We start from the raw sequence: 25,182 nt of genomic DNA, 5'->3' as shown, positions 1-25,182 counted from the left end.
TAAGCAGAAAGTACTCAGATCATCAAGTATACTGATAAATGTTCACAGTTCAGGTGAAAATTCATAGCTGAAAAATCACAGTTCAAATCTAAGTCAAACCTGCAATGAAAACATTCTTTCATTAATTGCAAATATGATTTTGTCCTATGTAATTTCTTAAAATTATTTACTGTATGTTTCACTTCATTGTCCAGACAAATATTAACCCTATTTCTAGGTAGAATCCCTATTCAGAAACTACTAAACCATTTGAAATCTATAGATGTTTAAATATGTTTAAATACAGTCCATACCAAAGTGCTATGGTGAGTACCCAGTTCCTAAGTGACATTCTGAGGTGTAAAGTGCTTTGCTAAATAGAGATGTGAGGCCTCATTCTTCTCCCATTGAAGCTCTTTTTCCAATGACATCGACAGGAGCTGTTGCTGACCTTTTATTTGGAGTACATTGCTTCTGTGATCCAAAAAACTTCAATACAGATTTTTTGATATTTTTGTTGATCTAGGTATTACATTTTTAGACAAGGCTGTGCCTGCAGACACAGTGAAGGCTATATATAAATACCCTCTGAATTTCTTCTGTGCAAGAGGATTATGTTTACCACTGTTTTGAGCTTCCCCTACTCCACGTCAATCCTGTTTTGTAGACAAGTGTAGAAGAGAGATTAGGCAACGGTTTATCTTGCCCTCTCTGGGTGTCTTATGCTTGAAAGACTATGGTGAGTACAGATCAGATAATAATTGCTAAAGAAAGTATTCCTGAAAGAAGGGGTCATGTTGTAGACAGCGATAGAAAGTAATTGTTCCACGTGCAGGAAACACATGGCAGAACAGCATGCCCATCACACAAACCAAAGTGACAAACTTGTCAGGATATTAAGCATTACATCTTTTTTAATATACTTTTCAGGAACTTGGAAGTGTGTACAGTGTTCTGGCTGCCATTTTAAATGTGGGTAACATTGAATTTTCTGCAGTGGTATCTGAACATATGATTGACAAGAGCAACATTTCCAATCCAGTAGCCCTTGAGAACTGTGAGTTTTTCTTGATTTAACATTGTATTCCTTTAGCATTTTAGTAGCAAATGTTACTGTAAGAAAGTTATCAGTGAAGACTGTATTCACATGGAAATTTTGCAAGAATAATTAAAAGTTGAAGTTAGATTAATTCCAAGCCCACCTGAATTCAAGCGTTGAAAGAAAAATACCCAATTTATGCACCTTATTTGACTAACCAGTTTACTGGCATTCAGGAAACATGACTAATACTGCAGATGCTTGAAAAGAAAATCTTTGGAATTTTTCCAAGGTTATTTGAACGTTTGATGGAGAACATCATTAACATTTTGAATATCTTTTTTTGTTTTCAGTTTCTTTTTTAGATCCTCATTACTTGTTCCCTGCATGTACATGTTGAACTATAGCTTACTAATTATTTGGAAGGGATATCTTACATTATAGGTTGCAAGGAAGCAGAGGAGGGGAAGAGGCAAAGATTCTCAAGGAAGTTCCTGCTCATTACACCTGGGGTGTAAATGTAGTCTTAATGCTGTATTTTGCACATTTTCCCATCATAGAAAAATATTGTGCAACTGGGAAAGAAGCAACCCTTTTTTGGAGCAAAGACAGCTGCAGATTATAGGGATGGATTATAACTGAGAGGGCTATTCACACCTCACAGCTTTCATGCTCCTGACATAGTCACTTAGATTCCCTAGCATTTCTCCATAGACAGTTTGGAGAAGCAATCTCCTTGATGGAGCAATTTAGACCACCTAAAGGCCTCTGCTTTGTCCCATTTACTGGCTACAGTGGAAGGTAGGAAGGCTGGTGACTAAATTAGGTACTGACCATTGGTTGGTGTGAACACCCTTTTTTGTCATAGTTTAAGGCCTTATTTCATAAAACATTGTACTTGCAGCCTTGATTGCAAACATACATATTTTTTCTTCAGAAGTCTGCCTCTGAGCTGTGACCTTACTTCCCAGGTGCATCCTTGCTGTGTATTCAGGCAGATGAACTGCAAGAGGCACTTACCTCTCACTGCGTAGTAACTCGAGGAGAAACAATCATCCGTCCCAACACTGTGGAAAAAGCCACTGATGTCAGAGATGCCATGGCCAAAGCACTCTATGGGCGCCTCTTTAGCTGGATAGTCAATCGCATCAACACTCTTCTCAAACCCGATAAACATTTAAGGTAAAAGAAGTCTTTCCAGAATAAAGAGAGATTTTTCTGTGGGAGAAGTGTGGTCTACACTGGAGCGTTTAGTGTCCTCATCTACTTTTCTCTGCTACTTTTTTTATTTATGACAGCACTAAATACTTTTAATCCTATTTATGCTATGCAGTGACAATACAGTAGATACGGATAGCACAGGCATCTGGTGTTTTCCTGTTTAACTTTTACTCATTTAACCCTTTGTAAAGTATGTGTAATTGTATTGAAATTACATGCTAACTATTTTTTTCCCTTATACCATTTACTCCTAACAGTCAGGTTAACTCTTTCATTCATCTGTTGATTACATAGGTTAAACTCTGCTCTTATTTGCAGCCATGTTGTTGCTTATGTTGCAGTTTTTACGAGTGGTTATATATTTATATATGAGTAGTTTCTGAACACATTTACTGAGGTTAATGTCCATTCTGTTCTTACAGAGTGACATTTAAACACACAGACAAAAAAGATACTGGGAATGAGGATACGATACCTTTTGCAAATTAACTGAAGAAGAAATTATACAGCTTACATTGTAGATTCTGTAGGTCAGGACCCTCTCTGGCTGCTAATAGCAGTGAAAAGGCATGAATTTATAACTACTTCAAACGGAATATCAACAACAAATAGCTTTGCAAATCTGGATTTCCTGGATTTATTTATTTATTTATTTATTTATTTATTTATCTATTGGTAACATCAGATTAAAGCCAAGGCTGCAATCCTAAAATCTGTCCAAGCTTTCAAATATTTGGTTACAGTAGAACAGCGCTAAACAGAATTTTAATCAGTAAATAAAAGAATTAAATGCATGATAGATGGGCAGCACTACGAATCTGTGTGCCTCTCTCATGTGCCTGTTACAGAGTCCTTTTCAAATTGAATACTTACCATGCTGGTGAGGAAGGTGAAAGTTTGACCTGAAATACTCACTATACAAGAACAAAAAAACAACAAACAAAACAAAACAAAACAAAAAAACAAGTCTGCTTTGTTGTTATGGTAGTAATATATTTTTTTTTGCTATCTTTTTGTAATTAACGCTGGAAAGGAACTGGAAAGACAAATTGCAATAGTCTGATCAACAGAAATGTAATTTCCAGACAGATAAAATAGTCACAAATATAGGTCAAAATGAGTAAATGTCTTTGGTCCCTCCACCATGAAACAATGAAATTCGTGAGATGCTATTCAATGCAATTCTCAAAGATGCTATTCAAAGATAGCATTCAAAGTGCTATTCATTAGTATCTTGAAGCTCCTTCTCCATATCCAATTTCCTACACTTTTTATGAAAAAAAAAGGAAAGTCATTACAGATAGCCCCTCCAAGGTAGCTATAGATAGAATGTGTTTTTTATTTTAGTTTAGCTTGGAAAAAATGCTAACGTCAACTATAGGTTGTTATTAAATTATATTGTTATCTTGTGTTTCAGCAAGTAATTAGAGATATTAGAGGGTTGTTACAATTGCAGAAATGACTACATATTCCTCAAAATGTCTTAGTTAAAATTTCAAACTGAAGTTTTAACTAGTAGTAGTTTTCTGGAACTTAATTGGTAATTTAAATTCATGTCACATTCCAGTACTGAATACTAGAAGTAGTTACTAGACGCATAGAAGATCTAGCTATTCATTTTTCAGACTTTCATGTTAAAATAAGCAGTTTTAATTGCTATGAATAAGAAATATGAAGAAATATTATCTAATGTCATCAATCTTTCATTTCAAGGTGCTATTGAGTAATGCCTGCTATATTACAACAGAAACAAAAAGAACTGCATGTTGTTTCTGTACCAAGTCAGCTTTTTACAACAGATTATTAACTAGCAAATATTAGTTTAAAAATAAATTGTAAATCTTCCATATACTTATCAGTTGACTTGGTCATTACGTATTTCAGTATATCTGGTCTGCAAATACAGATATCTTTGAATTTATGTGCATTTATTGTATTTCAGATAAAAATGAATTGTTATTTTAAGAAAAATATGGCTTAGCAAAAACTATCCTGTTCAACTGCTGCATAGGTTTGTCCTGTTATGCGCTTTCATGAAACAATAATGAAGATAGTCACTATAAAATAGTTAAGGTACAACAATAAAAAGTTTATTTAATCTTTACAGTGGAAATGATGATGGTTTGAACATTGGAATTCTTGATATCTTTGGCTTTGAGAATTTCAAAAAAAATTCTTTTGAACAACTCTGTATCAACATTGCCAATGAACAAATTCAGTTCTACTTCAATCAACATGTCTTTGCCTGGGAACAGGTATGTCTTGAATATTTTGATAAAGCTTCAGTATTGCTGAACATATAAAAGCTTGTCTCAGGAAATTACACTGTTCCTTCTCCATAGTAGGTCATAAATTGCAGATTATCACAAATGTTTTCCAAGTATGCATTATGTGAAGCACTGTTGGATTGCTATTTGCAAGTAAAATGCCTGCAAAAAATACATTAAACTTGAAATGTACAGTATCTAAGCAACATAACACAGTGATAATCAGACTGATGCAAATGCAGTGTTGTTTTTCTGAGGAATAACATGAGTGATGTAGTGTATGGTTCCACAGTAAAAACATAAATGAGTGGTAACATAATTTTTAAATGCAATGTTCATAATAGCTTACTAATAAGCTTAATGAACACTGAAATTCCATTAATAAAAACTGAAAATATCACACTTAATTTGTTCTTGTTCAGGAACTAGATCATCTAAGCTAAATCATGATGGATTTAATCTAAATAATTTGATGTGAAACAGAGAAAAGGAACAGAATTTTAACTATAATAGTTTATGAAATTGAAAAGGACAGTGAAAAAAAAAAGATTATCTCAACTTTCTAAATAATTCCATAAAAATAATTTTGAAATCATTATTCAGTATTGTTATTTGAAGAAATTACGTGTCTGGGGAAAAAATAACAATCTCGGTGAAAACAGATACGTATCAGAATGCTGAACAGTCAAAAACAGAACAGTCAACTTTCACATTTTAGGTGAAATAATACTTTATATGTTTTATTGAAATTACTGATTTTGTAATCCATAGAGCAAACTGCTCCTGAATACTTATTTTTAGTACAAAAAGACTATTTTGTCAGTTTTAAGCACTGCTTGTTTTAAGGATGAGACAGGTAGAAGTTTGGAATGTGTCTAGGTATGCAGGTATGTACATGTGTGTGCTGTTAGTCTAGAGGACTGAAGAGGATTTGATTTTAATTGGTCACTGTTTTTTTTCCTTATTTGACTTGTTTCAGGAAATGCTGTCTTGCACTCTTAGATCTTGTAGTTATTTTATAGGTTTGGGGGAGATTTCTCGGTCACAAGTCTTTTCTTGTCTTTAATAAGATCTAAGAGAAAAATTAGCCTAGTTACTTAGGTGTCTTCTTTCCAAAGTGCATTAGTTCACAAAAAAAAAAAAAAAAAAAGAGCTCTTGGCTACTGCTGTTTCTAACAGCTTGAAATTGAAATAGCACAGACTGATGAACAGTTCATCCCAGCTAAATCCAGGCACTGACCAGGTCCCATGGATTTGCATATTTCCACTTTGCTCATAAATTCCCCGACTTGATCGTCTTCCACCATGGGTACATGCTTTCTCCAGCCTTTCCCTCTGGTCTCAGGAAACTGGAATTGCCAAAGGCAAGAAAAGCAAAGATTGTCAGAAAAAAAGAAAAAAAAAAAAGAGGCAACAAAGGCATCGAGTATCTCTGCCTTTTTCATGTCATCTGACAATAGGTCCCTGCCCCATTCAGCAGCAGGCCCCCATTGTCCCTGCTGTTGTTTTACCTCTAAAATACCTGCGGTAGGAAGCCTTTCTTGCTCTCCTTTGCTTCGTTTACCAGACTCAACTGTAGATAGACCTTGGCTTTCCCTCTATGCTCTAATACTGCCTTAGTATCACTCCTCTTTTTTAATCAGACATGGGTCCAGTTCAGTGTAGTCTGCCTTTATTTGTTTCTAGGTATACTTATACAGAAAATTTTGGCCAAATATATTAATTAAGAGGTTTGTGGTTTTGCTATTTAGTAGGTACAGGTTGTTCTCCTGCAGACACCATGCTACAGATAGGTCAGAGTGGTTATTTTGCTACTGAGGAGACTGGGGGAAAAATGAGCTGATTTTGACAACATATGGTTTACCCATTTCTCCTTGTAGGAAATATGTATGACAATAGACATACCTCATGGAAGGGGAAGATGATCTTTATTTACAAAATCACTGTGTCATTTGGACCCACCTGCACTCATTCTCTCATAGATTTCATTGGCTCACATCCTCACACCAAACACCAAAATATGCGTGTTTTAAAGTGGTCTGGCCTGGATCATTTGTGAGCCACAGAGACAATAAAGGACACAACTGGAAAGTCTTCATCATGTCTCTTGAGTTCTTCTTGCTGAAACAATTTTTGGACAGATCTTTTACACCCTTTATGAGTCAGTAGTTGTTATGGGGCTGTCCTTTGCCTCAGAACCTTTTCTTCCACTTCTATAAGACAGGTCATTATCTGATTTTGCTTGTTTGGTATATATGCAACTTTATGACTACAGTCTGTTTTCTTGGTGGGCTTGTAGGAAAAGAAAAGGCATATGTAACTTCATAATACTGGCTTGTAGCAGCCTCCCAAGACATTACTACAGCAGTGTAGAAAGAGATGTTTAGATTATGTTTGTGCAACTACAGGTGTAAATCCCCACTGCTTCAGACCCAGGAAATGACAAATGTGTTATTATTCTTCATTACAACCCAATGGCACAGGATGATTTGCAGTATGATTCATAGTTATTATAAGACATCACTTTTCAGTTGTCTATAGCATGGTTGTTCCAGTTTTACATCACAAAGAAAGTCTTTGAGAATGCAGATGCTTTCAGAATCTTTTCTGTTCATTGTAATGCTTCTTCTGTGTTAGCACTAGTAATGTACTTTAATTGCGAGTACAGACCATACCTGCAGACAAATCAGAGAAAGCCATTTGCAGGAAAATATAAAAAAAAAAAAATCCTAAATTTTCTATATATGAAAAAAAAATCAAAATCATATGACTGAAATTAAAAGTTGAGCAGATAATTGCTTTTGCTAATGGTATGAAGTATCACTTATTTAAAAGCCAACCAATAGGACCACCCCCTCCTTTCATTAATGTGTCTGCCTGACTTAACACACATGTAAGAGTTTTTACACACATGTAAGGGTTCGTGTTTTTAATTTTAAAGACAGGTGTTGTATTTTGGAGGTGTGATGCCAGCAGTTACCAAGACCTTTGCAATGACTTTTCCTTAGCCCAATCTGAATGTCATGCAGATGAAGCTATCTTATCACTGGGGACCCAGGCTAGTATCTCCCCATAATCCTGTGCAATGCCAGATAGATATGTCAGATTGTTCCATGTTTTCTCAGAAATCTCTAACATGACATTGCATTGCACTCTGTAGATCTACCCAAGGAAGACTGGGGAATTTCATTTCTTTCCCACTTCCCTTAAGTAAAACGTATAGGTACCTTTTTTCTTCATTTCTTGCTCTTTTTTGCTCAGTTCAGTTCCATACCACATGCAAATAGATGAAGTATATCTGGTGATAAGTCAAGGCCTAAATCAACTGATCATAACCTAGTTCTCAATAAACCCATGTCAAGCTAGTTTCATAACTAAGGAAGGTGAATCGTTTTTTTGGCAAGGTAAGCAATGAAAGCCAATACTAAATGAACTCATGAGACTAAATTGTACTTTCAGTGTTGCAGGTAACATGTTTTTAGCGTTGTCAAGGGGTTCTTTCCTGTATCTGAATCTGAAAAGTGATCACAGCTTTGCTTTCCTCAGAGGTGTGGCCTACTAAAATATAGCCTCAGCAGTGACAGGAATAGTATTTTAGAATGTGATCAAAAATCCTGAGCTTTGTTGTTCAGGAAATTCCCCAGGCAGCCTCTCTGAAGAGCTTCATTACCATACAAAGATGCCCGTTTATATGGGCAAATTACAGAGAGCAGTCACCCATGACCCTTCAGGACGGAGCACCCTCACTGCAGTTGTCTCAAAAGAATGAATGAATGTCATATGTCTTACATAACACATGTTTACTGGAGTGATATAAGTGGCCCAAAAAATGATGTGGACAAAAAAACAATTAGACATACCAAAATATACTGGATTGTACCATTCCCATTCACTGAACAGAGAAAAATTGGTCTTACTGCTCGTTTATCATCTCTGTGTTAGTCTTTGATGCATTGATACAGTAAATGAGAGCAGTCTGAGTAATGTGTAAGGAAGAACAGCCTCTGGTTTCCCTAAGGAAGAGTTTATTTTTTCCATGGACTTCTGATTATAGGAGGTTTTCTCCTTTAGCTTTTGTTTGTTTTACCTTTAACTTTTTTGCACCAAGTGATGTTGAAAAAAGTTCTACAGGAATGAAAGTTACAAAGAGAATTGCTCAGTATTCAAAAATCCATTATACTAAATGTTTCTCATAGCATGTAATGTCACTGTTATACTCCTGATGTGGTTTTGCTAGTTTTCAATAATCTTTTCCAACTTTTTGGTGTATACCATATATGTCAAAGATGAGGTGAACAGGCAGAAAAAGTAGGTTCACAAAGGGATGATTCTGATTATTGTAATAAAATTTCACGCAGAATATAAATACTTTCCTACTGTGCCCACACTTTTCCAGTCCAAAACTATATATGGCCCCACATCAATATTTGCAGAACCAATGCAGAATAATAGAAAATGTTTTGTGGTTACAGGGGATACCCAGGGCTGCTCTTTAAAATTCCTTGTTACTGAAAATATAGAATAGTATTTCTTTCTCTTCTAAAGGACCTCAAAAGTCAGTGTTTGTGTAAATGGTATTGCAACACCACTGAGGCTACACTTGTGCCTCTTGTGGGGTGTTCAGGCTGTCAGTAGTCACAGGATCTGCCTCTGCACAAGGCTAATTGTGTAGTGGCAACTGGAATGATTGCTCCTATTCTGTGATGGAAAATAATAATCTAGAATTTGGACTCATGGATGAATATGCAGATTAGAATGAGATAAAATATTTAATTTGCCTATTTAATATTTAAATTTTATAATGATTTTGAATCTGTTTGGGTGGAAATCCAAACCTTATGTGAAAACATCATATAATTTTCTTGAATCAAAAGGAATAATTGCATTTCATAATGAATTTTCCCTTATCATGCACATCTAAGGAACTAAGAGGATGAGGTATAAGCCATTCAGCAGCACCCCTCTCAGACCAACCTTTTTAACTCCTTGGTTCCAGATTTAACAAAGCACATAAGCTCCATCTCTAGGTTCCCAATTCACCTTTGACTTCCTAAACAAAAGTTGGAGCTAAAATACTTTGTTGGATCTCAGCCTGGTTCAGGGGTACAACTAATACCATGTTGTCAGAGATTGCCCAGCTTTCATCGTGTGCTTTTTCATGAACAGAGATCGAGTCTGCCTAGAGACTTCCAAGGGACACTGCTTATGTAGCAGCAGGAGGCTCAGGGTATCTACTACAGCAGAGTATCTGTGTGCCAGAAGTCAAAATTAAAGGCATTTTTTCTTTATTGTTGAGTACATATTTATATTTAAGAATAAAATAGGTTAGGCCTGAATACAATCTCCTTTCCCTGATTTAAGAAGAAGGCTGAGTATAGCCTAAACTAGATTAGATTCCCTGTAGGCAATGGAGAAAAACAGGTAGATCTGTCTCCACTGACTGGGGAGGTAATGTGGGCTCTCAAATTAGTCACTTCTTTTATGTGTATATTGTTAAGTGGAATGAATGCTGGCATGAGCTTTTGTTAGGTTAATAGTAAGCAAAGGACAACTTTTGTGCCTTCAGTCCTGTCCTTCATGGTGTTTCTCTAACATGTAAGCTACTGTACTGATGTAAGTTAATTCTGTGCTAGCTCCCTGCTCTGCAGGTAACATCGTCCAGCCAGCCAGCTTTCCCATTTCTTTCTCATTTTGGATTCTTCTATAAAAATTAAACAGTGTAATGTCAAATATCTAAAATGTTTTGGAAAGTGGTAAGGTTATTGTCAGTTAGAAGGATGCTACTTTTTGCATTTTATATATGCAATGTGTTTTTTTTTTTATTTGTTTGTTTGTTTTGGTTTGTTTTTTTACATTCGTGTAACAATCTTCTACCTTAACCTGGAAAATGTTTATTTTGAATTACTCTCTGGTGTTCCTATTTAAACCAAAGTGTCATTGTACTACATTCTCAGAAAAAATTGCATTACTTTTTTTTATTAAGCATGAAGATAATTTCCTAATGTAACTAATGATTCTTTTGTTATTAAGTGAAACCAGGCTGCACAAGCTAATATTACCTAGTTTTGATCACAGAGAAGTCACCATAAAATACTGAGATGAGATAGGAGCCCAAGTATAAGTGAAACTCAGTCATTCCTTTTGACATCCCATCTATAGGAATACTGTCTAGTGGATTATGCTTTAGAATTTCAATGAGCAGCTGCTATTTTAAGGATCCTTCTTGTCATAAAACATCATGGGAGATTACAGCATCCTGTAGCTGATTCAGCTTATTAATTCAAATAAGATCTATTTCATTACAGTTTCATGATGTGCATCATGGAAGCTTTTCTGCTTGCTGCTTGTATCTTAATAATATGGTTGAAGACCAGCAATTGCATAGGAAAATGTAATATGGTATCTCTTAATTCTGAGCCATCTGTCATGCCGGAGCCTGGAAGACTTGGTTATCAGCCATCCTCCAGGAGCCCATGGGAAGTGATGAAGTGAACTCGCTCCATATCCTACTGGGCAGATGGTAGCATTACAGAAACTGTCAGCGCTCACATCCCATTCAGTTGTCAGGATGCAGGCACAAAAGGCTGAGTGGTCACATACACCAAAGGCTTTGAAGGTCAGGCCTTGCGCGTTGGCAGTGCGGGAAGGGGGAGCTGATGTTGCTGCTATGGTGTTGCAGAGAAGCTATTAAAGAGTTCCTTTCAGTTTCAAGGAGATTTCCTCTATCAGTTCTCTTAACCAGCCCTTCTCACAAGCACTTGAAGTAGGAAAAAGTCAATCATTAGGTGTGTTGTCTAAGAGAGGAAGTCCTTTGTCAATCATTAGGTGTTGTTGTCTAAGAGAGCTTCTTTGAGGATGTCAGTGTCACTGAAACACTCATTTCTGACAGATTCATCCAGAGCAGTATCTTCTCCAATATCTTCCCTTTTCCCCCTTGATAAGAGTAGTCCTGATAACCCTGAGCAGTAACAGCTGGTTTCATGAATGTAACATCCGTGTGTCCGTACAGCCATAGCCCGCGGTTAAGCTGCCCCTACGCCAGTGTTATCTTTGGGAGATAACACAGACTCATTCCTTTCCTGCCACTAGCTCCTACAGGTATATAATTAACTTCCTACCTATATCAGTGATACATTTATTACTCTTCTGTCTTGTTCTGCTACTCTGGTCATTGATTAAAATGAGAATCAAAACTCCACCTGTCCACTGCTCCAGGGGAAAAGTGAATGAAGTTAATATTATGCACCTGAGATGCAGAGCCTTCATGGGGCTGTAGGAGAGATTCTTATTGTTCACACCCTTGTATGATCATATAGACTGAGCCATAATCTATCCTTTGAATTAAGAGCATCCTGAGAAATTAGATCAATCTGGATAATAGAAAAGTTTAGGTATATATTCTGTCTTCTCTCTCAAATGGATCAGCAGATCTATTTAGGTCAGTATTTCCAGGACAGTGTTATTGATTTTTTTTTTCATTTTACAGTTTCTCTCTGGCTTAGAAATGAAGAGGTATGAAGTCTAATAATGTGTGCTTTTCTGTTGTATATGGCAGTTAACTGCTTTTTGAAACACTCCGTGTGCTGCCTTCTTCACTCAACCTTGACTGCCATTCAGACTCAAGTGAATGACACATAATGAAAGGTCATTGGGGTTAGAGGTCTTTGAACTCATTAATATTAGCCATCATTCATTTTCATGATACTCAATTTACAATGAATTCAGGATAGCACAACTGTGACATTACATCATAAGTTAATAAAACACTTTTATACCTATCCTTTGGAAGAGAGATGGTTTTTTTAAATAGATCAAAAGGCTTAATTACGTGTTTCATAATGTGGGGAGCAGTACACACAGGACTGAAGGTAGCCCTGGTATATATGGGAGCACCGTGCAGTGGGTAACTGCTACTCCATTAGGTAATACAGGCAAAATTTATGGAGGGGTGGCAGTTCCTAGAACATCCTTCTCTTCGTAAATCCATGCCTGTCCTCTGACATGCTGAAGGATTAAAGAAAGTCATTCTTCTATTCATCGCATACAGTTTAACTGATTTTCTAGATTTTCAAGAAAAAAACATTGCAACACACCATGGACACAGCTTTTGTTAATAGGTTACTCTCAGTCTCAATGAGAAGTCAAGGATATTTGCAGTCTTCAGCAAACAAACAAAAAAAAAAAACTCCTTTATCGTCTTTTAATCATGCTGAATACTTTTCTGCAGTTCCTTAAAAGCAGTAAAAATATTGTAGAGGTCAACCCACGACAATTTATTTAATTAATTTTTAGAAAGTATACACACCATCCTTCTCAAAGTAAGAGCTTTTCCAGGTGTTTGAGGATGGGAGTCAAACAGTTGAGGCCTCTTTGATCTTGAGTCACTTTTGCAAATCTTGGCCACTGTACATCAGATAGATCTAAGCAATAGATTGGGAATGTAAATATAGCTCCAGATGATTAAGAAATATCTTTTACACTGCAGACCAGGGGAGTAAGTAGAGACTGAAATCTCTGTCTGCAAATACTTTCCGCAAATCTTTCAGTTCTACAAGACTGGTTTTAGCTCTTGCATATTCGTGGGAAACATCTTTACCAAATATGCCAGAGGAAGCCCTTAAATACATTGATAAAATGTGCCTTCTGTTGCTTGTTACAGAATGAGTATTTATATGAAGGTGTTGATGCAAGAGTTATAGAATATGAAGACAACAGACCACTCTTAGATATGTTCCTGCAGAAACCAATGGGTTTATTATCCCTGCTGGATGAGGAAAGTCGATTCCCACAAGCAACAGATCAGACACTAGTAGGTAAGTTTATGGTTTATTTAAAAAGTTTTGTATGATGTCTCCCTGTTACATTTCTGTTTGCAGTGTCCAGTTTGGGGTATATGCTAGCTGTATATTTTCAGTGAGCCCACATTTCAGTATCACAGCATATTTCAGGGAGGCATGCATGCAAGGATGGAAACATCTTTGAAGTTGATTTAGGAAACATGATCAGTAGAAATGAACCTAAGCTGCTGGTCCACATTTTTAATTCTTCTGCCTTCAGGAATTTTTAGCTACAGGGCTTAAAAAATAAAGATCAAACTGAGCTAGAGCTCTAGGTTCATATGCCAAGATGTTCAGCCATAAAGTTCAGCTCTGAGATTGTCAATGAACCATATCTGAACAATAATTTTAGTATTCTTTAAGGATAATGGCTGCAAACCTGCTTCAGTGTCTTTCAGCAAATTATGTGTCCTATTCTTTCTATTCAGAAATAAAAATTAAAACATCTGAATATGTTGTGATTTGGATCTTGATAATTTCAGTGCTTCTGAGTCTCCAGTACAGAGCCCCAGACAAATTGGTAAATGATTCCTCACAATTCCCCAGTGTGGCAGGAAAGATTACTACGTTGTTTCATACATGAAGATCAAAAGCTTAGAAAGGTAAATGATTTTCTGAGGTCACACATTAAAAAACGGTAAAAAGAAAATAACTGATTCAAGAGCTCCCATATTCTCTACACAGTGCCTTTTGTTACAAAGAACATTTTTCTTCCTTTTCCCTTAAAAACATCAGTCTGTTTTGTGCCACTGCATTGTCTAAGAAGTTACACAATATCTTTAAAGGGATCTGGCTTCAGAACACAATTATTGTACAATAACTCCAGTAAGATAAATTTAACTCCAGTAAGATAAACTATGTGTTTCATTTCAGAAAAATTTGAAGACAATTTGAAGTCAAAGTATTTTTGGAGACCCAAAAGAGTAGATCTAACCTTTGGGATTTATCATTACGCAGGAAAGGTAAGAGACCTAATGATATTGGTTGGGGACTGGGGAACTGTAGGGCTGGAAGGAAATGGAAGAGGTCAACTGGGTTGGTTCTCAGCCTTCATCTATTCAGACCTGACATGGAAATGTTGGCAGTGCCATATACCTCAAAAGTAAATTGAAAATTTATTTTCCTTCATACACACATACACACAAAATCAATAACAGAGCTGTGTTTTTTCTTAGATGTCACCAAGTAAATGAACTGACTGTACTATAGCAGAACCAAAAAATCACCATTATGTAACGCAACTCGGATCTTCTTGCCCTAACTCCCCTAAGTCTTCTGCTGTGCTTTCTCCTACTGCTTCAAATAAGGCTCCAGCTCCATTCTTTCTCCCTTTTAGCCCAAATCCTAACTCATTCACCCCATCAGCCTTACTTCTTAGTCCTGTACTTTGTCATCAGCCAGACAATGCAGGCCCTGCCTTCTGCTTCATTTGATGAACAGCATCTTGCCCTCCTCTACTAGATGACTTATTGCATATGCCTTTACAACCTCAGGAGGAGTTGCTGATGTGCTGAGGGAAGATGCCACTGGCCAGCTGAACCTTGCCTTGTGGAAGCACGAGCTCCCACTTCCTTTTGAGCTCTTTTCAGGGGTATAGATTGGGCATCACTGTCTCACATGGGAAACTGTGTTATGCCTCTGCAGTACTGGAGCAGTTGGCCTGGAAAGAGGCAACATCCTGCCCATCAGCTGATGGAAGATAACTTGCCCCTTGTATAACACAGCCAGCTAGAAAGGACCAGGGGTGACTCCTCTGAACCTCACCTTCAACTGACTAACATTTCACAAGTGTGGCATATGTCACTGCTGAGGAGCAGGGAGACATCTCTGCCTGTACCATTCCCAATATCAGCCACTGAAGCTGGGGATGCCACCAGCCCTTTCCAGTGTTGAACATCATTTTTCATTAGGAAGTTTCTCCCACTGCCTAACTTAAATTTCCGTTGCTGTGATTTAAGCTCATTACTTTTAGTCCCATTTACTGTGAACCTGGAGAACATTTTTTCCTCTTCCTTTACAAGCTTTTTTTTTTTTTAATTTAAGATTGTCAGTGGGTTGTTTTTTGTGCTTTCTTTTGAAATTAAACATGCCAGTATCTTCTACCTTTTGTTACCTTTTGGCCAGGTTTTCTTGTGGTTCATTTCATGAGTCCTGGAGGTACATTTTGAGTTAGGTATACCATACCTGCATGTGTTCAGAGAGATTTCAATTGCAGATTGTGACTTTGAAGGCTGCCTCTATAATTAATACAGAAATCTCTAGGAAGAGGATCCCTAGGAAGAGGATTGCTCCTCTGGGGCAGGTGCGGCACAATATGAGTGGGACAGAATGACTGTACAATCATATGGGTAATACTGTGTGATAGGGTTGAAAGCAAGTGCATTGTTAATTATGTGTTCACACCTGAACTGGTGTAAAGGAGGACTACAGTGTGGTTGTCCTACTGCTGGATCCACACTGGCTAAAACTAGTGTTAACACATCTGCGTTAGGGAAAAGAAGTGTCTCAAACTTCCTTGGAGTAATAGATTTGCTTTTAGTGACCTGCACCATAATGGTTCTCAGTATCGAAAAGTTAAAACTGTCAGTGATCTAAAGAAAGACTGTGAGTGAGAGTAAGCCTTGTGGCAGAAAAACTATTTGTGTCTCTTAATATATTACAAGCCACATGCCAGACTACTTAAATTTACAGTTACTTTCCAAAAGCCCATAAGATGCATAAATGCACTTTTTAAACAGGTTCTGTATAATGCGAGTGGATTCCTAGCCAAAAACAGAGATACCCTGCCAGCTGATATCGTGCTGCTACTGCGATCATCTGAAAACAATCTGACACGACAGTTGGTAACCCACCCTCTTACAAAAACAGGTATTGCTGTTCTGGTAATCTTCCTATCCTCCTTCTCTAGCCTTCATGCTGACCACTGCTGGGTTTCATATGACCATTTATTGATGACTTTATACACTTTGTGGCTTAACTTTCCAACCCTAGAATCTATACAGAATGGAGCCCCTGCCGTCTCAAGCTGCAGGGGAGGGACTGGTCTGGTCAAGTGCAAAGGAAGTGGTAGAGGCTTCTTTCAGGGTCCCCTCTTCAGGTTAGGGGCACGGGACAGGGAGTGGAGTGCATCACTTTTGTTGAGGACTGAACAGAAAGGATCAGGTAAGTCACTGGCCTTTTTTGGACAGGGTATATGTAAGTTGCCTGTTTGTCTCAGTGCAATTTTTCTCTAAAGTAGTAGGAACTAAAGTAGTAGTCCTAACACCTACTGCAAAGAGTGAGGAGACACTCCTCTATTTTCCCATTCTTAGTTCTTTATTGTGTCTAACTGTTGAGGTCCTAGTTGCGAACACTTCCTCAGGGAGTTTTTAAGGGGGTGGAGGAAAGTAACTGGCTCTACAGAAATTGCTCCTAAGTTGCACCTCAGATGAACTAGGCCCTTTGTACAGTGTCCTATTTGCCTTTTTAAGATGGTAGGTAAGTCTCCTTACAACCAGAAAATCTAAGTGGCAAATACCATTTGTGTCCTGTCTTTAAATTCTACCAAGAGGTTACCCAGTAACTGCTGTTACATTATGTATATTATAGCCAGGCAGGGGTTATTTGTTATTGTGTAGTATTGCTCCCTGTGTGAGGGCACTGATGCTGTACAGTAAGTACTTTGCAACATTACGTTCTTGTACAACTACAAGGGAGAACAGGAAAGCTAAATTGGAAGAGCCTAATGGAAATTTATCTAAAATTTTATCATAGCTTACAGAAACTGAGGTTTTGGCAAAGCCACTATTCTTCACAAAGGTAGCTTTGCTGGAGAAGTGCAAAATTCAGTCCTTAAGGTCTTTTTTAAGCCAGTATTCTTAAAAAAGCACTAAGCACAGTGTCCTTCCCTGAACTTTTTAATGTGTTGATATCTGCTGAGATTTTAAACTATAATTTCTATGGAGCCAAAGTCAGAGCCCAAATGGTCCCAAGAACTTTTGTTATGTTTTACAATATAACTCTGAAAGTTAATCTTCTTGTTAAACATTATCAAACATTGTTTGTAGCCTTTGGAAACTGACCTAAACCATCCACATCCAGCCAACTAAAAGCTAGTTTTCTGGTCTGTCATTCATCTAGAATCAGTGGAAATGTAGAGGCATATCCAGAGTCCAGCCCATCCTGCTCTGCCATCTCAGGTGTTTCTCTTAGGATGGGATAAATCTCTTCTGAAGGTTCCTCTCTTCACGGAATACAACAGGAATCCTATAGACACCTTATGTCCAGACAGCTAATGTTAGGTATAAGTAATCCTCTGTCTTTGCATCCCACCCTGTGACATTCAGCTAAGCACAGGGGATTTTTGGCACTTGATATCATTACATAATAGATGGCACATTAGCTGAGCATCCATATAATTGCAGCTATTTATCCAACTCTTATCCACCTGTTACTGATAGTACCTGAGCACAGAGAGAGATTACAGGCTCTTGCAATGTGTAATGAGATGTCAGATGTATGATGTTATTAGCAGAAGCAATTGCAGCATGCAGCATTGGGTGGGGTTTATCAACATAAAGTGACATTGTGTAAAGGCCAGAAGCATTTTCATTATTCCTTTAGATCAGTTTCTGTATAAACCACTTCTGTGAACCTCTTCCAAATCATTATGATAGGGGTCGTACTTGACTAAGAGTTCCAAGGTTGGAGTTTTAAGACAAAGTCTATGATAGTAAACAAAACACGGCCAGTGAACAGTAGCTGAAACACTGCCACAGGATTGCCCATTTTGATTAATTGTTAAGCAGCCCTCCCTGGGACACTTCTGGTCCACATCAGCTAGCATTCTCCCAGGAATACCCAGGCACATGTCACAACAAAGTGCAGGCCAGCAATGATTTCCAGTGAGCTCTGTGGGAGGACACAACCCTATTTTTACCAGTTAGTTAGAAGAGTAGAGAAGTATACAGTTTAGCTGTATAGACTTGAGTCATGCCATGTCACGACCTCAGGGCCAGAGAGGGGTGCTAGCACATATTTTTAGCTAATATATGTGTAGCCTTAGAACTAGGATAATAAAATAACATCCTTAGGGTAAAAGCTCACGGATGCTAGAAGATACACCTTTTTTACCTTCTGCAGCAGTGTGTTTATTTTTTTGCTCTAGTAGGTGACGTAAGTGCTGAAGGAGGAAAATTCAGCCTATGTTCCATCATCATGCAATTTCTTCAGAGCTTGTTCCATCCCAAGGTGAAAAGAGAAATGAGGACATGCTCAGAAAAAGTCAACGACCTTTATAATCATATGGTTACACTTAATAAGGTGGTTCAACATACTTTTTAGTTTAGATGAGATCTAAGCATTTTGGTAGGTTGCATTCTTTCATCTTCCCATAGGTAACCTGGCACACAGTAAAAGCAAAACTACAATCAGTTACCAGATGTGGACCCCCCAGAAATCAATCAGTCATACAAAGGTAAGAAAACTGATTTTGTGATTCTGCATTTAACCTTATTTTAAACTAGAAAGGCAATACTGTTATTGGTACTGAAAGTGAGCAAGTAACCCCTTCGATGGTTTTTTTTCCCTCTCCTGTTTTCTTTTCTGTTTAGCTGGATATCTTTGTGTTGTGCAATTCATATTCCTTCCGTGAGGTAAAAACCTAACATTTCCCTTCTTTCTGGCTATAGTTTTATAACAATTTCAGAAAAAAAAATACTTCCTAGCTATATTGTAGCAAAAAGAGAAATTAAAATTTTGGTGTGGAGTACGGTCATGTTCCACAGAGAGTGACCACAATAGCAGTGGCACCAGAATAACAAACAGGACCTCAGACATTGTCAGGTTATTTGTAGCAGTTATTTAGATGTTCTGTTATCAAATTGTGTCCTTGGTGTGTGAGTGTTTGTGTATTGTGTAGCAAAGTAATGTAATGGTGTAACTACTTTGTGCTAGTGATCATGTGGTAACTTTCTCAGTTTTGAGTACTTTTTTTAATTGATGATTTTCTCTGAGGGGTGGTTTGTTGAGGCATTGGGAAGGGCATTACATACTCAACAGAGATAAGAAGTGTCTTTTTTTTTTCTTCATCCATATAGAATGAAGCAGGAGATACCGGACATCATCCAAGAGAGACAACCAGTATGAAAACACAGACAGTTGCTTCTTATTTTAGAGTAAGATATCAGATCTTTTAATTTTTTTTTTCTAGAGTGGAATGCATATTTATTCTTTCACCTTTTGAAATGCACCTGTTGAGTTAGAGTCAGCAGTGATACATTTAGAGTTTGTGAGCTGCTTATAGGGCTCAGCAGTCTATGCAGTACAAATATATAAAGGAGATCGTGATGTTTCATCTCTAATTGTACTCAAACACACAGCCACATTTCCATCACGATGATGCAGGATGATTGATATGAATTGGTTGCACACTGGAACAGGCTCCCCAGGGAAGTGGTCACTGCACCGAGCCTGTCTGAATTTAAGAAGAGATTGGACTGTGCACTTAGTCACATGGTCTGAACTTTTGGGTAGACCTGTGCGGTATCAAGAGTTGGACTTGATGATCCTTAAGGGTCCCTTCCAACTCAGGATATTCTATGATTCTATGATTCTATGATTCTAATTGTCTTTCACTCGCCTGCTTTTCCCCAAAGGAGATAAGGGAAAGTTGGATATCAGTCATATAGCATTTCCTTAAGAGTTTAAGAAGTAAAAAAGCAAAATTAATTAATTTGGAGCAGGAGCTACAGAGAAAGATCTTGACTCCTCAGAGGCTATTCTGAGTGCATTCTTTTGGCTCTTTTATCAGTGCTCTTCATTTTTCCAAGTGCTGGCAGTGCTGCTGATCCTGCCATAGAAAATAGCTGTGAAAAGCACTGTTTCCTCCAAAGTCATGCACAGAGTTGGCTTAATGGTGCCCAGGTCTGAATTTCCAGCTCCTCTTATCTCCCAGCAAAAATGTAAAGGTGGCTCAGGTAATCTTCATGACCTTTAAGAGCTCATTTACATCTATGACAGAGAGCAGTAAGGAGCAGGATCTCTGTTTAGTAGACTTAATTGCATGGCTTTTGGGACTGTCAAAGATAATTCCAGCCCAGGTATCATGGTGATCCAAAGCTGGATGGCGTTTTAACGTTCTGGATGGAGAAATGTATTGAATCTACTTCAAAGCTCTTGTCTTTGATTCAGTGCATTACCAACAAATGTAGCAACTGAAGCTGTGAAGGATTCATTATATTTGCACTTTCCTGTTACTATTTGCTGTAGTGGAAATCCCTGCTCAGATCATGCTAGCTAATGCTCTCAAATGAAGATTCAGCTTCATCCCTACTGGTTTACTCATATGCAGATATCCAAGGGTGATTGAGAAAAGCATCTGCTACCTCAGGCTGAGTAGAAAAAATATATATGTCCATTAGCTTGCCCTATTTGTTTGTGTTCCATTGCCACGAGTGATAAATCTAATTAAGCACTTTGCTGCTTGGTGCAGCATTTGTCCAAAATGGGATTGCATATTTTAATAGGAAACATATGTCTCTTGATGGCCTACACCAGTTTCATGTATCTAACCTACTGCTGAACTGCATTACATCCTGGCTGCCTCTTTCTGTTGAGTCAGGCTGAATCCTGAGTAATGAGCCTCTTCACTTGTGTTTCTATAAGATATTCCCATGAAGCAATTTTATGAAATACAAGTCAAGCTTGTTTACAGCCAGATTCACCTCAGTTGTCATGGGGAGCTACAGACAGCATCCCTCTGTTAGTCTGGCACCCTGGTGAGGTGGGAGGAGTGCAACTTTTGAATTGTGATTTTGTGCATTTCTAGTTTTACCCTCCTCAAAGGTTTGTTCCTGGCAGGGCAGCTGTAGTGTCACCATCAGCCCTAATGAACAAGATATGCTGTATCAGAATAGAGTAAGCAGCCCCTCTTCCAGGGTGACTTTAGGTTCCTCCATCCTATTGAAAGGATGGCAATATTTACTGGCTTGCTGCACTTCCACTGTCCACCCTTAGACTGATGATTTACTCTCTGGACAAATAAAGATCTTCAAATATGTGACAACAGGAAAAAAAAATGCAAGTGGGTTGTAATTGCCTAACAAGAGTCCAAGAAAAGGAAAGAAGTATAAGGAGAGTTTCTGTTGTATATTAGATGAGCTGATGTAGCTGGCAAGCATGGAGAGGCTTCCAGGGACACTACCCTTTCATCAGGTCTGACAGCATTTAACAGCCTTTAACAGCCACACTGTCAATAATAAAGCTCAGTAACAGCTGCACAATCCAATGCCAGGCTAACTGATGCAGTTGCCCCAAACACCTATTTGTTCTCTGTCTTCAGTATTAGGCATAAAATGGGCATTCATGTGCTTGTGCATTTCATGAGAATAAGTGGTATGCTTTTAGAAATATTCCTCATTTAACATTCCCTTCTGCAGTTGTACTCAGAATTCAGTTATGACTTCGCAAACAGTGCTTTGCTTCTGCTAAATGTACGGCTTGATATGAACTTGGTGTGGCAGACTCAGCCTAACAGCTGCTGCTATATGCATTGGTCTTCAAGGGAGCCTGCAAAAAAGAGATCATTTTTTAGAACCATAATTAAAGATAATGTTGCTTCCAAGACCAAAGCAGGTGTTCAGTTATTGGCAGTACCATAAATTTTGCATATACCAAAACTGTACTTTGTGAGAATGTCCTGGGTGGACTGTGATACGCCCATGTGGAGTCAGTTTCTCTAAAGTAGTATATGCTGATCTTTTCAAAGCTAGAACTCTTGTTACACAATTTACTTCATCTATCATTAAAGTACCAGCTTACTGAAATCTAAATGGATTTGCACATGAAATAAATCTGATCATATGAAATGAAATTTCAGCTACACCTGGACCTGCATAAAAGTTTTATACTTCTCCTGATAGCAAATATCTTGTTCCTTTCTGCAGTATTCCCTGATGGATTTGTTATCCAAAATGGTCGTTGGCCAGCCTCATTTTGTCAGGTGCATCAAGCCAAACAATGACCGGCAGGCAAACAAGTTTGATAAAGAAAAAGTGCTGGTTCAGCTGCGTTACACCGGAATTCTGGAGACAGCAAGGATTCGAAGACAGGGTTATTCACACCGCATACTCTTTGCTAACTTCATAAAACGGTAACATTGGTGTGAAGAAGTGCCTTTTTCTCTTCTGTCATTGCTGTTCAGTGTTGGTTAAGCATCAGCAATGCGTTTGGCATGGTATTTAAAGAAAAAATACAGAGACATTTCCTGTTAGAAAAGAGATTACAGGCTGGATGACAGGATAGCTCAGGCACAAGATTGGTAAGCCTTTTTGGATTGGTAGGGAAAGATGATGCATCCCAGAATGACTGTTTTATGCTCCATCTGCATTTGATTAAATTATTTGTCGTGCTTATAATCTGAAAATTTTCTTCAAAGACTGGAGGGTTAGAAGTGTAATGCTTCAAATTAAAATGGAGAATCTGGAGTAAGAGCCTCTGAGAAGCACCACCATTTCTCTAGCTCCTGACGTTCAGAACTGTGCAACATCTGCCTTTGCAGGGGGGTGATAATTTGGAATGGCTAATCTAGGACTGAGAAGTTCATTAAGTTCATAGTTCTGTTTGAAATATGCTTTCTAAGTATTAGTCATATGTAAGAAGAATAATGAACTCACTATTATTTTATAATCCCTTTAACTCTCTTCTTCTGCCTCCTCAAAAAATTAATACTGAGCATTTAACCTAGATTTCTCCTTTACAAATAAAGACGCTGATTATTTGCCTCAATCAGAATTTAAGATTTATGGAATGGGGAGTAAAACTGGGAAGAAGCAAGCAACACCCACTCAGACAGAAATGCGTAAAAGTAACAGTGCACTAGAAACAGAGAGCTAGCCGCAGAGTGCTGCTGGCACATAAGGAGAGGAAAGAGAAAGTAAAGTTTTTATAGCTCAGTATCTGGAAGGAGTATTGCTGGGACTATTACTGTCTTGGAAGAGTGCAGGATGAGAAAAGGTAGTTATCACTGCACCAAGATGTGTTGTGGCTTTTGGTTGCTGCTTTTTATCAAAAGCTGCTGTGCAGGTAAAAGAGAGACAGTCAGTGAGCACAATGGGGAAGCTCTCTAGAGAGTGTGCCCCTGATTGCAGTGAGGCTGTGCAGGCCTGAAGCACTGATGATATGGCGCTCACATAGAGATGGATTTTTAATAAGTACCTGTCTCTTTGTCTTTCTTTTATTAGTAGTTGAGACTTACAGGTAGACCTGGGATATTTGAAAAGTTATTTTGTTAAAATAAACCAATTCATTGTGTAATAAAAAAAATATATGTACATATACATACATATATATATAGGAATTGGTGGTCATAATACAGGAATAAGCATTGTCTCCTTTTTTATAGTCCTCTGGGAAATTGTTATCTTCATCTCAAGTTGGTACAACCCAACTTAGTGTATAAACTTTGAGTAACAAGAGAAAAAGCAGAACACAGTGTCAGGAACACACGTAATGGTATTCACATATTTTTTCTGAATTAAAAAACAAAACAAGACAAAATAAATCAAAACAAGACAAGTATAGTTCATTTTGTAATGAAATTATATTCTGGAAAATGCAAGTGCTTTCCTACCTACCAGCTGAGTCGGTATGTTATAGGTAATTTTTATGCATGAGCATCCTGACCTCTTTTCTCAGTCAGAGTTAGTTCTGAGAAATTAGTTTGCCAAATTAAATGCTTACATGATATGTCAAAACATCAAATATTATGTTCCAAAAGGATCTATAAAGCTGAATCCAAGAAGGTAACAAGAGCTGGGATGAATCTCACATGTTTACCATCTAAGCACTTGAAATAAAACAGGAAATCTTCGTGACATTTCTAGATATGAAGTAAGCTAATTTAGGCAGAAAAACACAAACATTTTTATCTTGCCACTGAAATCACTTTCACAGAGAGTCAGAGCAGCAAAGCACTGGCACACAGCCCCATTTGGGTTGCACACTTTTTTAAACCTTTCAATGTTGACATAGAATTAAACAGCCCTCCAGGGTGTGCAATATGTCACTCATCCACTTTTAATTGAGTTTCTTAGTGCTGCATATAAATCACAGCAATTTTTTTAGTGAGCTATTTTTTTTTTCAGTGCTGTGTTTTCTTTCATGCAACTGTTTTTATTGTTTAAATGAATGATTTAAATGTATTTGCATATATTGTTCACCGTTAATGGAATAACGAATCCTATATTTGTCTTTAGGTATTATCTCATCTGTTACAAAACAAATGATGATCCTCCAGTCAGCCCGGAAACCTGTGCTGCCATCTTGGAAAAAGCTCACCTGGACAACTGGGTTCTTGGAAAAACTAAAGTAATTAGATATAGATATAGATATATACACTGTAACAGCATTATTGCACTATGTCACTTAATTTATTAGACAATTGGTTTTCTCATCCATTTGATTGGTGTAGCTCTTGGTCTCTCCTGGTACTAAAACAAAAACAAAACAGAAAAACAGACTTTGCTGGGTAATGTTCCATGATTCCTGGCTGAAATCCTGAGCCAGTAGTGTGTTAAAATTCTGATTGACTGTAATGAGGCCACAGTCTGCCTCACCTGTACAAAGCAGTATGTGACAATGACACTGCTTGCATCATTTTTCCAAAAATGTGATAGTAAGGATCAGCTCATACTTCTTTCTTGTAGCAGTCAGACTCACAAGGGGAGGGGAGAAGGTTTTCACCTTCCAGCTAGAGGGATCTGTGCTAGAGTTTTTTGAGCACTGGGAGAAGACATAGATCTCAGATATGTGAAGTCGGAGGAAGGCTTTTCTTGATATACAAGAAATATGTTTGTTCCCA

General features: G+C 37.7%; 1 protein-coding gene across 15 annotated transcripts in view; it reads left to right on the top strand.

The window, feature by feature from the left end:
• Positions 1-25,182, top strand: part of MYO3A (myosin IIIA) — a gene marked incomplete at its 3' end in the record, with an annotated part of 121,803 nt that overhangs the window by 71,375 nt on the left and 25,246 nt on the right. For 10 of the 15 annotated variants that reach the window (XM_080583258.1, XM_080583260.1, XM_080583256.1 and 7 more), the window contains 11 exons: positions 910-1,036; positions 1,990-2,200; positions 4,347-4,494; positions 13,166-13,319; positions 14,217-14,305; positions 16,082-16,211; positions 16,335-16,505; positions 18,719-18,798; positions 19,421-19,498; positions 22,268-22,473; positions 24,578-24,689. In XM_080583258.1, the coding sequence (XP_080439384.1) occupies positions 910-1,036; positions 1,990-2,200; positions 4,347-4,494; positions 13,166-13,319; positions 14,217-14,305; positions 16,082-16,211; positions 16,335-16,505; positions 18,719-18,798; positions 19,421-19,498; positions 22,268-22,473; positions 24,578-24,689 (1,506 nt within the window). Of the gene's footprint in view, positions 1-909; positions 1,037-1,989; positions 2,201-4,346; positions 4,495-13,165; positions 13,320-14,216; positions 14,306-16,081; positions 16,212-16,334; positions 16,506-18,489; positions 18,681-18,718; positions 18,799-19,420; positions 19,499-22,267; positions 22,474-24,577; positions 24,690-25,182 lie in introns of those variants that run through there. The other 5 variants (XM_080583262.1, XM_080583261.1, XM_080583249.1 and 2 more) reach the window with 4 other exon arrangements.

This window comes from Anser brachyrhynchus (assembly GCF_964034855.1).
Source record: "Anser brachyrhynchus genome assembly, chromosome: 2".
In the NCBI taxonomy this organism is placed as follows: Eukaryota; Metazoa; Chordata; class Aves; order Anseriformes; family Anatidae; genus Anser; species Anser brachyrhynchus.
This window is presented reverse-complemented; position numbering and strand designations above follow the sequence as displayed.